This window comes from Notolepis coatsorum (genome assembly GCF_963971535.1).
Source record: "Notolepis coatsorum genome assembly, chromosome: 1".
Lineage (NCBI taxonomy): Eukaryota > Metazoa > Chordata > Actinopteri > Aulopiformes > Paralepididae > Notolepis > Notolepis coatsorum.
Window position 1 is genome coordinate 6,889,522 of NC_140165.1, and position 18,677 is coordinate 6,908,198.

General features: G+C 42.1%; 1 protein-coding gene across 1 annotated transcript; it reads left to right on the forward strand.

Annotated features, from left to right (window-relative positions):
- Window positions 1–231: 231 nt before the first annotated feature.
- LOC311242586 (polyhomeotic-like protein 3) lies at window positions 232–15,787 on the forward strand (the record flags this gene model as incomplete). Its single annotated transcript, XM_084331566.1, has 4 exons — window positions 232–320; window positions 6,103–6,226; window positions 14,359–14,584; window positions 15,448–15,787. The coding sequence occupies 4 exons, from the start codon at window positions 232–234 to the stop codon at window positions 15,600–15,602; spliced, it is 594 nt and encodes a 197-aa protein (XP_084187692.1). The 3' UTR covers window positions 15,603–15,787.
- Between the last annotated feature and the right edge of the window lie 2,890 nt (window positions 15,788–18,677).

Below are 18,677 nucleotides of genomic sequence, written 5' to 3' on the forward strand. Positions count from 1 at the left end.
TCAGATGTTTTTTCATAGCGATCACAACGTGTCTGTGTGTGTGTGTGTGTGTGTGTGTGTGTGTGTGTGTGTGTGTGTGTGTGTGTGTGTGTGTGTGTGTGTGTGTGTGTGTGTGTGTGTGTGTGTGTGTGTGTGTGTGTGTGTGTGTGTGTGTGTGTGTTTGTGCGTGTCACGAATGCCGAATGTCTGTGTTTGTGCGTGTATAACAGCTGGGCCTCTAATGTTGCAGACATGCTGGAGTGTGAGTTCTGTGGGAAGATGGGTTACGCTCACACCTTCCTCGGCTCCAAACGCTTCTGCTCTATGACCTCCGTCAGAAGGTAAGAAGCTCACCAGCTACATCCCAGTATACAGCACACGTGGCTATCGATGATGGTAGTCTACACTTGTGTGAAGGACCAGGGTAAGAATACAACTGGGAGAGCAGGTGAAGGTGGAAAAGTGTTTTATTCACCCAAGTATTTACACAATTTAAGATGGGTAATAAAATCTAGCAAAAGTGGGGGGGAAAGTATAACTGCATATAAATTCTGGAGAACTGCACTAGCGTCTAAATATAGATAAACTAAACGGAACAAAACATGGTTAAAGTAACCGTGAGCTCCTCTGACCAAGAGACACTTCCTCTATCTCTTCTATGCTGGCCAATCCATAGTAAATGGCAGGGGAGAGAAGACATTCCTCCCCTTTTTAAAAAGGTGTGGCGTAGATGAAGCAGCTCCTGAGAACACCCCTCTGGCTGTAGCAGAATGGCACAGTCCGATCACCCGGCCCCATCTACTTAGGCTGGTGTGATGCAGCAGCTCAAGTCTTTGCCAGTTTGCCAGGAGGATGTTTGGCTACAAGACACTGACAGGGAAGTTGTTTATATAGCACTTCATATTAACATCTGACTGAATCTAACTCGATTGTTTTTCACCCAATCCAGAAAAATAAAGTGGGCCTAGAAAAGTGTTTGTCGTCTTGTATCCTGGTGTTAACCAAGGACACTATAAAAGAAGGATGGGTCATCGCGTCAGAACACGCTCTATGCTCTGCTTGGTGTCGGACTTTGGTGCCAGTTCTATTGAAGCCTGTTGTAGAAATAGCAAATGGCGTAAAAACTGAAAGTTTCCACACTTGAAACCAATGTGTGTTCACGCTCTACACGGTGACGTGATAACCCTTCCTTCTTTTATAGTTTCCTTGGTGTTAACAAAGGAAGTGGGAAAATATCACCTTCTTGATACCTGGTTGGCTGGTAGTTGCAACCGCCACACACTCTCCTCCTCCTTCTGGTATCACACCGTGAGAGTGTGATTAAAAAGTCGTCTGTGGCGTTGCCTCTTCCTGGAATGTGCTGGACGGTGAGGTGATACGGCTGCACCGCCGGGTACCTACCAGCAGGTGATGCGGCCGTCAGCATCTTTCATCCCTTCCGTCGGTTTCCAGGATGAACTCTCTTCCTAGAAGGGAATACCCGAGGGTGTCCAGGGCCCATTCCGCTGCCAGGCATTCTCCCTCCACAGTGGAATAACGAGTCTCCCCTGGGAACAACTTCCTGCTGATGTAAGCCACTGGTGTGACGATCCTTGGACTCTCCCTGCAAAAGCACAGCTCTCAAACCTCGCTCTGAGGCACCAGTTTGCAACATCATCATCATCGATTTACGTCCCTATTTTCCCACTACAGTGAGGTTGGACGGCAACAGGAAGTCTTTAGTCTTAGGATAGTCAAGTCAGGACTACACAGAACAGAGTTCTTACTCGGCGCATCCTAGAGGTCCTTGAAAGCATGCTGCCCCCTCACTCCACTACAACTGAGTAGGGAAAAACTTTTGGTTCCTCCATCACATTCTGCTGAGCCAGTGCAGCCATTTTCTCCAGTTTCTCCCCCACATGGAGAACATAGGCAATGACACTCTGTGGCTCAGCCGTTTGATGATGGTTTGGTTTAACCTCTGAAAACATCAGTCTGAGGATGATATGGGGTAGTGTTGACGGTGACACTACAACAACTTTTACACATATCTCGAACTTCACACTTGGTGGTTGTATTGCTGAGGACCCAGGGGAGTGCAGTGTTCTTGAACACTACGAGCAGCCATACCACAGGTCAAGCAGCCATTCCACGGGTCAAGCAGCCATACCACAGGTCAAGCAGCCATTCCACGGGTCAAGCAGCCATACCACGGGTCAAGCAGCCATTCCACGGGTCAAGCAGCCATACCACAGGTCAAGCAGCCATCCCACAGGTCAAGCAGCCATACCACGGGTCAAGCAGCCATACCACGGGTCAAGCAGCCATACCACAGGTCAAGCAGCCATACCACAGGTCAAGCAGCCATACCACAGGTCAAGCAGCCATACCACAGGTCAAGCAGCCATACCACAGGTCAAGCAGCCATACCACAGGTCAAGCAGCCATACCACGGGTCTCCACAACGCTGCAAGCAGTCATACCACAGGTCTCCACAACGCTGCAAGCAGTCATACCACGGGTCTCCACAACGCTGCAAGCAGTCATACCACGGGTCTCCACAACGCTGCAAGCAGTCATACCACGGGTCTCCACAATGCTGCAAGCAGTCATACCACGGGTCTCCACAACGCTGCAAGCAGTCATACCACGGGTCTCCACAATGCTGCAAGCAGTCATACCACGGGTCTCCACAACGCTGCAAGCAGTCAGACCACAGGTCTCCACAACGCTGCAAGAAGCACTTCCGAGGGCCAATCAATCCATTCCAAATGGCCACACACTCCAAACGGGCATGCCTGACAACGCTGCAAGCGGCAATACTGGTAGCCAAGCAATCAGCCCTTTATGAACAGGCACACATTCCAAACAGGCACTGCAATAATTTACACCAATGAGTAAAATCTTTACTTTGACCTGTGCAGTTAATCTTTGAGAAAAAAGAAAAGAAAAAAAAATTCAATAGTGGTGGATCATCATTTTCATTGACTGTCCAAGTTTGACCCCTGACCCTTCCCTTGAATTACATGCAATGCTTTATAGTTCCATTGCTTGTTACAAAACACACACTTATGTTTATTTTATGTATTTATTTATCTTCATGCACAATAAGAGTGTTTTTCCTGGAACACAACATCTGGATCCCATAGTCACTTGTGTCGCTAAGAGAACCTTTACATGTCTAATCACTCCCAGGTGCCCTTCCTCTGCCCACGATGCCATCAAAGGCATGGGGGCTTTGGAGCTCCAGATGTTGTCTATCAGTGGACTGCTCCACTGGCAAATACTCTGCCAACTGTCCTCATTCAGGACTGGATGATTGGTATCACATTTCTAGATTACACTCGCATAATTTATTGGTCAATGTCATGATCAACAATCACGATAGGACATAAGACAACTGTCAAGAAGCCTTTCAGTCATGAGTAAAGTAAAGCACATTCTGGATAGAAAATCACTCTACATTCTCTACTGTTCACTAGTTTTACCATATTTAAGAGAGAGAGTGAACAGTTTCAAGTACCTCGGAGCCCACATATCCGAGGATTTGACATGGACCACACACATTGACAGTGTTGTGAAGAAGGCACGACAACGCCTCTACTTCCTCAGGCGCCTAAGGAAGTTCCAAGTCAGTCAGAAGATCCTTAGGAACTTCTACTCATGTACAATAGAGAGCATCCTGACTGGCAACATCACCTCCTGGTTTGGGAATAGCACTGCACAAGACCGTAGCAGACTACAAAGTACAAAGAGTGACACGTTCAGCCGAACGCACAATTGGAGGGGGGCTTCCCACCCTCCAGAACATTTACAACAAGCGGTGCAAGGGGAAGGCTAAGAGAATTATTAAGGACTCGAGCCACCCGAACAACTGCCTCTTTGAACTGCTGCGGTCAGGCAAGCGATACCGGAGTCTTAAGGCGAGCACAGAAAGACTCAGAAGAAGCTTCTATCCCCAGGCCATCAGGCTGCTAAACGAACAATAAACACTATGCAACAACCATCAAATGCACACAGCACACACACCCACACACTCACTTAAACAAACAACACACTGCAGCACCCACTCTCCACACTTTAGATCACACAAACACACTTTATATTTATTGATAAAGGATTTGCACTACAACTCGTACACCTACTGTAAATCGTACCTAAATTGCACCTCATCCTATTTCTGCCTTGCACTATATAGTATTGTATATTAGTACACTACACAGTATTGTATATTATATGGTAACTCAGTTACGTCTATTCTGCATCGAACATTGTACATATGTCTATACTGAACACTGTGACCTCATTTTTTTTTACTCTAATTTACATGCTATACTATGTTATTTTATTTCATACTTATCTTGTCTTGCACAGTCTCTGGAGCGTAACAGTAAGAAGCATTTTGTATAAAAGTATTCTGTACTTCTGTATGACCAGTGGTGCAGTGCTGGTATAACTCGGTATAACGGCGTTATACCTCGGTCACTGAGGCTGAAGTACGCGCAATCGCTTTTTACATGGCATTATCCAACCGGACTCCCGGAGAAGCATGCAGCTGCAGAGCCGCAGAGCCAGCGGCGCTCTCTGGGCCGCGCGCTGACGGCCGCGCTGTGAGGCAATAGTATCCAGCTGCAGGACGAGAGCAGCCAAAAAAAACTGTGCATGCACGCGCGTGGAGCGTTTGACCTACTGTCAATTTGCCACTGCACCACTGTGTATGACAACTATTAAAGAAACTTGAAACTTGAACTAAATTACTGTGCTGAAGTCTGGGGAAACACTTATAATTCTATAATTATAGAATTATACCCCCCCCCCCCCCCCCCCAACCACCTCCAATGTACAGTCCCACCCCCACCTACCCAATCCAATGTACAGTTTCTACGCCTAATGTATATACTCTTTTCTTTCTGGACTCTTTTTGTATCACAAACAGTACTGTAATTGCAAATCTGGTATGTCATAAATGTATAGATGTAGCAGTACTGTCTATCTGTATGTCATATATGTTACGATGAATTGGAAATGGGGGACCCTGGTGTAAACAAGTCGAAAGTCTTTCTCTGGTCTGCATCCCCTTAACAATTGTATGTATTGAGCTGTACTGCACTGTACCCATTCTGCAATCTGTTAATAAAGTTTTCATTCATTCATTCATTCACAACCACTTTTTATACTCCAAAAAAGGGCCATAAGGATAGTTCACATTGCAGGTTATCACACAAACATATTCATATATGTCCAAACATGAGACAATTCAAACTGATGTATAAGGAAATGATGTTCACGAGGTACAGGGATGAGGAAGGGACTTGATATTCACGGGTGTTTACATTTTTATTTGATTTCTTTCATGTTTTACATATATAGTTTGTTTTTTTGTTTTGCATAGTATAGTATAGTATAATTTTTTTTTTTAATGTTTTAAAATAGTACTCATTTGAGTAGTGGAAAAGGGGTAGGATTAAATAAGTGTATACGTCTTCCTACTCCTTTTCAAACATGTAAATTGAGTTATGTTTTGCTTTTTTTTTGTTATTTTGTTTGAGTTATGTTTTGATTTTGTTTAGTTATTTATTTTGTTTATTCATTTACATGTTCCAAATAAAGATTTCAAATCAAATCAAAGGTTTTTATTGTGGTTTGATGAAGGTTTTTATTTGTAGTGCTTTTATAATCCCCTTGGGGGGCAAGGACACCCCCCCCCCCCCCCCCCCCCGAGAATTATGCATCTATTTCACCTGATGGGTCAGAAGCACAGAGTCTGCCATTTTACGGCACCCCTGGAGCAGGAAGGGAGCATTTCTCAAGGACACTTCCAGTCGGGATCATGGGTACATTGGGTGTCACGGGGGGATCGAACGTGTCACCTTCCCGGTCAGTCTCTCCAACCACCAAGCTACCCTGCCGCTCCAAGATCAGTGGGGCGACAGTGGATCAGGAGGGAGAGCAGTCGTCTGGTAATCCAGAGGTTCCCGGGTTCGATTCCCTCTCCTCCCGGGCAGCGTGTCGAAGTGTCCTTGAGCAAGACGCGTGCTGTTACCCCTAACTGGCAGCTTGAATGGTTGCCTCTGCTGTCGGTGTGTGAATGTGAGTGAGTGGGTCAAATGTGAAGAACAAATCTCCCCCCTCCCCTCTGATCAGGTTCAATGTGAGCTGCACCAAGCGTCTCAGCATGTTGCGGGCAGACAGAGCACAGGGTCGCGGGGCCCACAGACCCGTGGGCAGGAGGGGTCGACCACCGTCCAGAAAACTCCTCCTCAGACAGGTCAGACTGCACCACCCCACAGTTGGCATTCACACTGCACATTGTCGAGCCGCACACCAAACCTTCTAAACAAAGCCATGTGATCGCACGGGTCAGCCTTTTATTGGACATCGTTTTGAATCCCATCCCATACCTGCCGACATTAGTGGGCTGTGAAAAAGGGGCTTACATTTTTCAGGAATATTTCTTTCATTTTTGTAGATGTACGTTTACAACCCAGGATGTGCAGGAATTATTAAATGTAGTGTATAAGACTCTCAATTTAATCTGGCAACACATACAAAGCCCGATTTCATTCATGTCACTACAACTTAATCAAAAACGTTTTGGTAAACGGGAGATAATATAATCTGATGTGCCAGGTGGTTTGTTATACATAATCTTATGATCTCCCGAATCCAGCTGCATCACAAGATAAGAGATTATATATTTTCTGTATGTACACCCGACGTGACTGTAAATTAGGGAAACCTCAGTTGCCTTTAGAGTATAGATAAAGGTTTGAAATAAAATGTACAAAAGAATGTGCACAAATGTTATGAAATACAATAGGTTTTCCAATTCACTGTCCGTATTTAATTATGCGGCACTGTCTAGACTACTGTGACCTGAATCATGCATGCAAGGTGTTTGTTTAATCAGTTTGTTATAGATTTTAAAGTAGGGATGTCTGATATTATCGGCCTACCGATATTGGCATTAAAATGTAATGTCGGAAATTATCGGTATCTGTTTAAAAAAAATCTTTTTAACCTTTATTTACCCAGGCAAGCAAGAACATCTTATTTTATTTATTGTCAAGTATGCATAATGTTGTGTTAATTCCATGACAAGAGATATGTAATGGTAATTACCTAAAATTATTCCGTTTTTTGGGGGGGGAAACCCCGCATATCGGTATCGGTTGATATCGGTATCGGAAATTAAGAGTTGGACAATATCGGTATATCGGATATCGGTAAAAAAAAAAGCCAATATCGAACATCCCTATTTTAAAGCGGACCAAAGAGGTGTGAAAGTGACGAGGAACTTTCTGGATGTTTTGTTTTGAAGAGAGGACCAAGACGGGGCTGCCCAATTTCCCCTCTCCTCTTGATTTATTGAACCCTTAGGGCTTAGGCCAATTAATAAATGGAGTGAAGCTGTGAAAGGCATTAAGGTGGCAGGGACCAAACGCGTCTTGTTCTTTTACCAACGGATTTCCAGTTCCGGGTTCACCTGCTCACGCCTGCATTATCCAATTCATATCAATCAAAATAACGTATTGTTTTCATCTCTCTATTAACGTGATTCCACACAACTCTACTAACAGCCTGCTCAAATGTTCAAAACACGACCTCATTATTGCGCGAACGGCAGCCACATCAGACGACAGGTGTTGAAACATGCCAGTTATTAGGCTACCTTCTAACGCCGGAGTGAGCATGGCATAAGAATAGCCTAAAAACTATGTAGGTAATATGCTCTTTAGATCACAGGCTGGTCATGCATAATCTCGCCCACCAGACTCTTCTACCGAATTGACTAAGTCATGCAAGTCAATCAATAGATTACACTTTCTGTAGGCCTAACACTCACCTACTCATTCTGTTGTGACACAACATGACATGTTAGGGTTGTCACGCTTCCGTGATCATGTTTGAACCAATGTGTAAAAAAATCTGTTTTAGATTAGGCTGTAAAAATCTGTGCTATAGGCTATATTTAATCTAGTTTATTAGACAAAGCATTTAAAGTAGGGATGTCCGATATTATCGGCCTACCGATATTATCGGCCGATAGGCATTAAAATGATTTTTTTTTTTTTTTACATTTCTATAACCTTTATTTACCCAGACAAGCAAGTAAGAACAAATTCTGATTTTATTGATTGTCAAAAGTATGCATAATGTTGTTAATTCCAGAACAAGAGATATGTAATGTTAATTACCTGAAATTATTCAATTTTTGGGGGGGGGGGGGGGGGGGGGGGGGTTGGAACCCTGCATATATCAGTATCGGAAATTAAGAGTTGGACAATATCGGTATAGGTAAAAAAGCCAATATCGAGCATCCCTAATTTAAAGTCATAGCTGTTTACCGCAGAGTTGGCACTGGCGTAGATAACTTACCGGGGGGCAGAACTAGCGTACGTCAGTGGCCAATCAGATCGCAGAACGCGAACCCGGAACTGGAAATCCGTTGGTAAAAGAATAGACGTGGACCAAACAGATTCCAGCCAGAAACAAATAAACCAGGGAACAATAAGGGCAAATAACTGCCAAGCTAGTGAGTGGAACAAAATGGTGAAGAGCAGATTAATAACGGTGGAATGAATGAAAACGTTTATTTTGTAACATGTATTCTCCACATTCCTCCAATCACAATATCAAGCTCCGTAAAACAGAACAATCATAATGAAAAAGAAATTATAAACAAAAAGTCAAGAGCAATGTACTTAAGTTAGTTGACATGTAGATGGAAGCTAAGCCAATTGATCCCTACCCCCTTACATTTACATTTGTTCTTCCATTAATTTGACTTGATATAACATCATTTAGTATAATTATACTTTATATAATGTACTTTTACTTAGTACAAAAAGAAAAACCCTGAGTCGCTTGACGGCAGTAAATACAATACAACACTGCATAACACAATATAACCTAACTTTGTTTATCCGCATTACTCATTTCTATATTTCTCATGTGTATTTGTTAGTGCTGTCAGGCGATTTTTTTTAATTACAGGATTTGTAATTAATTAATCGCATAACCATTTTATGCCCGATATTCTATAATCATATTTCAAATTGCATGTGTCCAGATGGCAGAATTCAGTACTGTATCTACAAAAACGTCTGTTTAATCATCTTCCATCTATTAATTTGCTTAGATTTTTCAGGTCTGGTCAATTTGAGCATAGTGTTATTCAGTCAAAGAAAAGAAATGTAATTGATATTCTCATTTGGTTCATTACAATTTACTCAAGCCTAGTAACAGACACAGTATTTCTGACACTGGGAATACATTCCCTGAGATCCATAGATGTCCCGAGAATCAGATACCAAGAACATGCAAATGGACCATATAAAAAAAAAAGTCTGTAAATGTGTATTCTACGTTCTTGAATGAGATAAAAAAAAAAAAATTAAAAAAGATTTGAATTTTTTGTAATTCATTTTGAGTTAATTTTCATAACGCGATAATCTGCTGTGTAATTAATTAATCTAATTAACGCGATAAACTGAAAGCCCTAGTATTTTTTTAAGCTGCTTCACTGGAAATCTCCTCCCCCACCGAGCTGAACTCTGGCTGAGAGATGTGATGCAGCATCTCAACTTAAGAAACTCACAATACGAGGCTCCTCAGATAAGTTTAATAAAATAAAACTACCCTGAGTGTCTCAGCTAAACATCGTTTCATTTGATGATTAGGTTACAACATGTTACTATAATGCAGCATTTAGTTTACAATTTAAGAAAAGGAAATAGGGAAAATTACATATTTTATGCCTATGAAATAGAATCTTAAATCAGAAAAAGGCTTTGTTTGCAGTACATAATGGCCCCATCTCAAACCCCGCCCTCTTTAGTCTTGATCCTCCAATCACAACTGGCAAGTCCACGATAGCCTTTAATCTTATAGCTTGTGTGTGCAGATACAAAATCTTCGTTTTTATGTACATTTTCCTTAATCCAACTATGAATTTAAGAAAACATGTAGATCTTTCCCCCCCATGTTTTACCTTTTATTAGAATTGTATCTACAATAACCGATATACAATAACTGATACAAAAGGGACATTTTTATTTTGAATGTGAAGAGTTGCATCAGGTACACTAGGAGAGTACTGTGTATTGTACATGGTGTACAAGTCTACTGCTTTTGGCTCTTTGTAGAATTAATTGAGGATTAACAAATATATACACTACTGTTCAAAAGTTTGGGGTCAGACAATTTCGTGTTTCCATGAAAACTCACTTATTTATCAAATTTGTTTGGAAAAGACATTGACAAGGTTAGAAAAGGTTTTTTCCTTCAAACTTTGCTTTCGTTAAAGAATGCTCCCTTTGCAGCAATTACAGCATTGCAGACCTTTGGCATTCTAGCTGTTCATTTGTTGAGGGAATCTGAAGAGATTTCACCCCACGCTTCCTGAAGCACCTCCCACAAATTGGATTGGCTTGATGGGAACTTCTTGCATACCATACGGTCAAGCTGCTCCCACAACAGCTCAATGGGGTTGAGATCTGGTGACTGCGCTGGCCACTCCATTACAGACAGAACACCAGCTGCCTGCTTCTTCCCTAAATAGTTCTTGCATAATTTGGAGGTGTGCTTTGGGTCATTGTCCTGTTGTAGGAGGAAATTGGCTCCAACCAAGCACTGTCCACAGGCATGGTGTTGCAAAATTGAGTGATACCTTCCTTATTCAAAATCCCTTTTATCTTGTACAAATCTCCCACTTTACCAGCACCAAAGCAGCCCCAGACCATCACATTACATCCACCATGCTTGACAGATGGCGTCAGGCACTCTTCCAGCATCTTTTCACTTGTTCTGCATCTCACAAATGTTCTTGTGATCCAAACACCTCAAACTTCGATTTGTCTGTCCATAAGACTTTTTTCCAATCTTCCTCTGTCCAATGTCTGTTCTTTTGCCCATATTAATCTTTTCCTTTTATTGGCCAGTCTCAGATATGGCTTTTTCTTTGCCACTCTGCCTAGAAGGCCAGCATCCCAGTCGCCTCTTCACTGTAGACGTTGACACTGGCGTTTTGCGGGTACAATTTAACCTCTTAACACTTTGATTGCCAGCAGGGGGTGCGCTATTTATCGCTTGAGTGCCAGCGCTTTAGTCAATGAGAGGACGGGGATATTTGCGAACTATGTCTAATACAGAAACACATAATCCACGCTGTTTCCAGTCCCCTCAATGAATGCAATAGTCTCAGGTTACATGCCTGAGTAGTAAAATGTGGAATACAGAGTTTTTTCCCCCCATGCATTTCCATTGAGTCCATTCCAATGGGTGCAATACCATCCGGGAGACGATAGGGGGCGGTATTTGCCATTTTCGAGCTCAGACAGTCCCAATGATAACGTGAGGCTGGATGGATGAAAATGTTATGGATATCGCTAATAAAAGAAATAACGATTAAATAACGATTTCTCATCATTGGCACTCAACGCATAGCGGCCAACAACGAGATTTCTCGTTGCTGGCACCCAATGTGTTAAGCCCGGAGCCCTATTTTCAGAAAATCCACCTAAAATACATATGTAAATGGAATATTGCTCCACTTCTACAAGGTCCATTTGCATGTTCTTGGTATCTAGGGACATCTATGGACCTCAGTGAATGTATTCCCAGTGTCAGAAATATTGTGTCTATTACTAGGCTTGCTTAAATTGTGATGAAACAAAGGAGAATATGAATGATTTTTCTTTGCATCTTTGACAGTGAATAACACCATGCTAAAAATGACCAGACATGAAAAACTGCCAATGAACTCGTTCAGTACCTTCTTGAGATCACGTGTACAAGACATCTAAGGAAATGAATAAAGGGAAGATGATTAAACAGAAGGTTTTGTAGATACAGTACTGAATTCTCCCATCCGGACCAATGCTATTTGAAATAATATTATAGAATAGCAAGCAAGCCTATAAATTACTTTATTATAGCCAATTCGCACATTTATGGATTGGGCCAAATCTTATCTTTCAAATGGCCGAGTTCAATTTGGATTTAGTATCACCAGGCGTGCATAAGAACAGAATGAAATCTACTGTATGTAAGTAGGTTTCTTATTCTTGCCAGAGCTCCGCCATTTTGAAACCGATTTCAAATCGTATGGTTGCTAAATGATCAAAATGGGGTAGACAAACTAACTGCACTCAAATATATGCCAATGAAGTTCAGTTTTGTGGTATATAATCCAGAGTAATTGTTGTGGCTGATGGTTGTTTAACACAGCAGGAGACGATATTTCCAATTGTAACAAGTAGGTAATTTATTTAGGAAAAGAAGTTCTTAACAGCAAAAGCTATGGATCGAGCAGAGGATCACCACAGCTTGAACAAAAAACACTCTCACTCTCAATCCCTCTGCTTGTCCCCTAAATCCCCTCTCAGTCCTGCCCCCCCATGACAGATATGATGACGTATCATATCATGTCAGATCTGACATGACGTACATTAAGATGATACGTAGATTTAACATCGGAGAGAGATAAAAACATTAAGAACATGAAGAGAGATAAAGACATTAAGAAGAACATAGATTTAGATAAAAACATTAAGAACATCGAAGAGAGATAAACAAGATATGATGTACACACACGATATGATGTAAAACATTAAGAACATCGAAGAGAGAGTGAGATGTGTGTGTGTGTGTGTTTGTGTGTGTGTGTGTGTGTATGTGTGTGTGTGTCTGTGTGTGTGTGCGTCTGTGTACAGACGTGTGTGTATTGTATGTGTGTATTGTGTGTATGTGTCTGTGTGTGTGTGTGTCTGTGTACAGACGTGTGTGTATTGTATGTGTGTATTGTGACACAGGGAATGTGTGTGTGTGTGTGTGTGTCGGTGTGTATGTCTGTGCGACTGTGTGTGTCTGTGTGTGTGTGTGTGTGTGTCTGTGTGACTGTGTGTGTCTGTGTGTCTGTGTGTGTGTGCTGTGTCTGTGTGTGTGTGCTGTGTATGTGTGTGTCTGTGTGTCTGTGTGTGTGTGCTGTGTCTGTGTGTGTGTGCTGTGTATGTATGAAAGAGAGAAAAGACACAAGATTAGAGCACACGATATGATGTACTGAAATGTCCATCTGCTATCTTGAGGCTGTTTTAAGAACATCAGCCAGACTGTCGCCCTAGTGTCTTTGAGCCCTGCTAGTTGACCTATATTAAACTAGTCAAAACTAACCCCTTTCCTACCTCCACCCTCGTATACACATTTTCCACAACATAATAATAATAAAAAAATAAAAAATAAATTATCAGGAAGTAATTTGCTTGCCGATAGCTAGAGGCCTTTGGGAAGTGTCGTTTTGAAAAATTGAAAGCTCTGGATGTCCTCGTTCTCAAAATTACTACATTTTCCATCATTCAACTAAAATCTCACTAATAACACGTTAACCTATTGGTATGGTAAACAAACGTATTGATGAAAATATACATTATAACTGCTGTTCTGACATGGTTATGTTTATTCTTGAATACGTTTGGGGGGAAAGAACGATAATTATGTCAAGACAGTCTGCAGAGCTTGATTTATGACGCGATGTCATTTGCGGTCCGGCCCCGGACTGCACGGGCATTAGAGGTTAATGAAGCTGCCAGTTCAGGACCTGTGAGGAGTCTATTTCTCAAACTAAAAACTATGTATTTGTCTTCTTGCTTAGTTGTGCACTGGGGCCTCCCACTTCTCTTTCTACTGATTAGAGCCCGTTTGTGCTGTTCTCTGAAGGGAGTAGTACACAGTACACCGTTGTAGGAAATGTTCAGTTTCTTGGCAATTTCTCACATGGGATAGCCTTCATTTCTAATAACAAGAATAGACTGTCGAGTTTCATATGAAAGTCCTCTTTTTCTGGCCATTTTGAGAGTATAATCGAACTCACAAATGTGATGCTCCAGATACTCAACTAGCTCAAAGGAAGGGCAGTTTTATAGACCAGCAAACCCGTTTTCAGCTGTGCTAACGTAATTGCACAAGGGTTTTCAAGGTTTTTATAATCATCCATTAGCTTTCTAACACGATTAGCAAACACAATGTACCAACACTGGAGTGATGGTTGCTGGAAATGGGCCTCTATACACCCATGTAGATATTACATTAAAAACCAGACGTTTGCAGTTAGAATAGTCATTTACCACATTAACAATGTATAGAGTGTATTTCTGATTAATTTAATGTTACCTTCATTGGGAAAAAAACAACTTTCTTTAAAAAAAAAAAAAAAATTTCAAGTGACCCAAAAAAAAAAACTTTGTCCAACAACTTACCGGGCTGCACTGTACTACTTTGAATCTTAACTGAACCATTCAGACAAGGAGCGATGCGAGTCCGTTAGGCTTCAGTCGATCACAAGGTAAACAAGCCCTCATTTACACATGATACCAGACGTGTTCTTTTTCTTCATTGGTCCAGGAGGAGAACCAGAGAGGCTCACTGAGGGGCGGGGAGGAGTTGGAGGAGGACGACGAACCCCATGTCCCCATGATCACACGGCTCCGGAGGCGAGAGAGGGAGGGCGAGGAGGAGGAGCAGAGGGTGACTGAAACACACAGCAGCTCTGACGGGGAGAAGGGAGACCTCCCCAATCCATCGCAGTGGAGCGTGGAGCAAGTCTACTCCTACATCAACTCTCTACGAGGTAATGCCACTGAAACAACAGACAAATGACCACATTAGGTTGGAAACCCTATTGCTATTCCTTACTTACCAATGATGTTCGGTCGAATCCTTCCTCAGCACAATCCATGCTGTTCTTCATACTAGCTGTGGCTAGTTAGCCACAAACAAATGACATTTTGTCATTTAGCTGATGCTTTTTATCCTGCAGTGTTGAGTGCATAGTAGTAGAGAGTAGAGACATATTTAGTAAAATAGGAAGAGTGCATGATAGTATAAGACGGTAAGAAGGTTAGTGTTTTTTTTTGGTCAAACCAATGCAAGGTCAATGGAGTTGAGCTCCAGAGTGCACACAAAGGAGATTTCAGTCAGCATGTACAGACTTTGCATTGGCTTGTGGCTAACTAGCCAACTGTATGAGGAGAAATTACTCTATATCAATCAACATCGGTAAATAAGAAACATGGCTATGGTTAAAAAAAAAATGCAGACCTATCCCTTTAAGTAAATACAATATGGTGAGATGAAGTTGTGACAACATACATCAGAATACAGTAATAAGCTTTCTTTCATAAATGCATTGCTACAGTGCACAGACATAAGGGACCCTGGATCAACTTCTAGACCCAGAATTACAAATTTAGCCAGATAACAGAAATTATTGTAAATTATTAACTTTGTACTGTTCAAAATGAGAAGAATTTGGTTGGTATGAGTGTGAGGCATCCATATGAAAAAAGTTCACTTTAATTTGACAAATAACTGAAAAAGTATTCTCTCTCTCTCTCTCTCTCTCTCTCTCTCTCTCTCTCTCTCTCTCTCTCTCTCTCTCTCTCTCTCTCTCTCTCTCTCTCTCTCTCTCTCTCTCTCTCTCTCTCTCTCCAGGGTGTGAGCAGGTAGCGGAGGAGTTCCGCTCCCAGGAGATCGATGGACAGGCTTTGCTCTTACTCACAGAGGACCACCTTGTCAGCACCATGAGCCTCAAACTGGGGCCCGCCCTCAAACTCTGCGCCTACATCAACTCTCTGAAGGAGTCATAGGCTGTTCTACATTCCTACTGGACTGTGCGTTGTGCCAATCATAGACTCTTCTACATTCCTACTGGACTGTGCGTTGTGCCAATCATAAGCTGTTCTACATTCCTACTGGACTGTGCGTTGTGCCAATCATAAGCTGTTCTACATTCCTACTGGACTGTGCGTTGTGCCAATCATAAGCTGTTCTACATTCCTACTGGACTGTGCGTTGTGCCAATCATAGGCTCTTCTACATTCCTACTGGACTGTGCGTTGTGCCAATCATAAGCTGTTCTACATTCCTACTGGACTGTGCGTTGTGCCAATCATAGGCTCTTCTACATTCCTACTGGACTGTGCGTTGTGCCAATCATAGGCTCTTCTACATTCCTACTGGACTGTGCGTTGTGCCAATCATAGGCTCTTCTACATTCCTACTGGACTGTGCGTTGTGCCAATCATAGGCTCTTCTACATTCCTACTGGACTGTGCGTTGTGCCAATCATAGGCTCTTCTACATTCCTACTGGACTGTGCGTTGTGCCAATCATAGGCTCTTCTACATTCCTACTGGACTGTGCTTGTGCCTACATTCCTACTGGACTGTGCTTGTGCCAATCTGGACCAGGACAAAATACTTGATTGTCTAATTTGTGACTTTTTTGGGGGAACCTCTTTACCTTGTAGAAGACGAGCACTCTTTATGAGGACGACAACACTGTTGGTTTCACATGGACCAAACTCATGATTAAAACGGACTACATTTTCACTAAGACTGCTGTCCAGAATGTTGCACACATACGTTGATTGGTTTATATATTTTATATTGTAAAAAACAAAGCCTGCAAAGTGAACTAAGCATTACAAGTAAGTAGAAGGAAGACTATTTTGAGTGCAGAGTTTTATACTGACATTTGACAGCAAGCAAATTGTTATCATGATCCATCAAAAAAAAATTATTTATTACGTCCATAATTAATAAACAAATAACCATCATCATAATGTCATGTTTTGGAATAGCCTTCATGTAGAGTCAGAGTGATAGAATTCCACATTTAGAATGTGCCGATACTGGTCAAGAAATACCATACTGGCTTGTTAGATCAAGTACTCTATTTTGAATGATTCTCCCATGAAGCCCCCCCCCCCCCCCCCACAAATATTTAAATTTGAAGTCCAAAATAGCCAAATTCTTGGCCCTACCATTTTGAAGTGCCTGAACAATGGCAATAATAATACAGAACAGTAATAAGCATAATGATCATCACCACAATCATGATAAAAGTAAAAATAGTGTAACTTCAAATAGTAAATAAATCGTGTACTTACTCTCAAAATCTCTTCTTTCTCTGCAATAAAACACAAATCCAACATCAATATTCTGGAACACAGGGTTCATTTAACATCTAGGAGACTCAATGAGCTGAATAGGACACACCCTAAATAAGACCTACAATCAACATCACTCAGCAGAAGAGAGGTCCACTCAGAACGAACTTACCTTTTGCTTATAGGCGGACCTTTCAGGTACTTTTCCTCTGCCTTTTTTATGGACAACGCGTCCACTCCAGCTATGGCGTAGATAACGGCCTGCAAGACAACGAGCAACTCTCACCACACTGACGAGAGTAATGACGGCATGTACTGTAAGCAACGGTTCTCTCTCCATCGGTCGTTAACCCTTTCACTGTCGCACTACCAAAACGGTTAACCCTTTCACTGCCACACAACAGCCGGTTAACCCTTTCACTGTCACACGACAGAAGGTTAACCCTTTACTATCACACAACAGACGGCGATTTCAATAAAAAAAAATACGTCGGTTAACCCTTTCACTGTCACACGACAGAAGGTTAACCCTTTACTATCACACAACCGACGGCGATTTCAAGAGAAAAAAAATACGCTTATTAAAAAACCATAGAGCTCACCTCGGGCAGCAGCACCTCCAGGACGAAGCGGATGTGGTCCACCGTGGCCAGGGAGGGCGCGGTGGCGGGCGCCGTGTTGTACAGCTCCTGCAGGTAGTAGTAGACCTGGTCCAGCTGGCCGTTGTCCTCCAGGTACACGTTCACCATCCTGCAGCTGGCCTGGAGGAAGGAGCGCAGCCACCTGGACTGCTGCTGACCGCTGATCACAGCCTGAGAGAGAGAGAGAGAGACAGAGACAAGAATAGAGCGAGAGGAAAGGAGGGAGAAGAAGATCCCTATAACTGAGGACAGTTTGTGAATATAGTAACTAGAGACAGCACTGCCCTACAGCTAGTCTGAAGGACAAGGTCTTTAGTAAAAAGCACGGTCTAAAGCGAGGAGTCGTTCTCAACCTGGGAGGCTAGTAGGTAGGAGGCAAAAGATGCATACCTTCATAACCTATTATGATTTCTTACGATTGATGCTAGGGCTGCATGATTCTTGCTAAAATGTGAATCATGATTTTTTTTTCTCTTAAGAATTGAGATCACGATTCTCTCACGATTCTTATTTTTTGTCATCATTTAAAAAAGTTAAGTAAAAAGTAAAAAAATATTTTCGAAGTAATTATTATTTTTTATAGTCATAATTTAGAAATGAGATTGCATAGGTCTATGACTTGTTTTTTTCTTTTTTATTAATCGTGCATCCCTTTACTTCCGCCAATCATGGGATGTCTAACAGTGGCTCAGGAGGTAGAGCAGTCATCTGGTAATCAGAAGGTTTGATTCTGGCTCCTCCCGGCAGCGCGTCAAAGTGTCCTTGAGCAAGACACTTTTATTTTATTTTACCAGGTAGTCGCTTGAGATCAAATATCTCTTTTTCGAGCAAGACCTGGCCAAAAGCACTTTGGATAAAAACGCTATATAAAATGCAGTTCATTTACCATTTGTTTTAGTGTGGCACATGCATTTCTAAGAGCTACCACTAGAGGGCATGTGTCATATCACAAATGTATTCTTTGCAACAGTCTGTGCAGAGTCCATGCCAGCATGTGCAAATAGCTAGGGATGTGTCAATAACAATGAGATCAGATATCAGGCTGCTACCAGGCTCAAAACTGAATATCCATGATTTCCCCAACACCAATGATCCAACAGTAAATACAATCCGTGCATCATATCACAAAT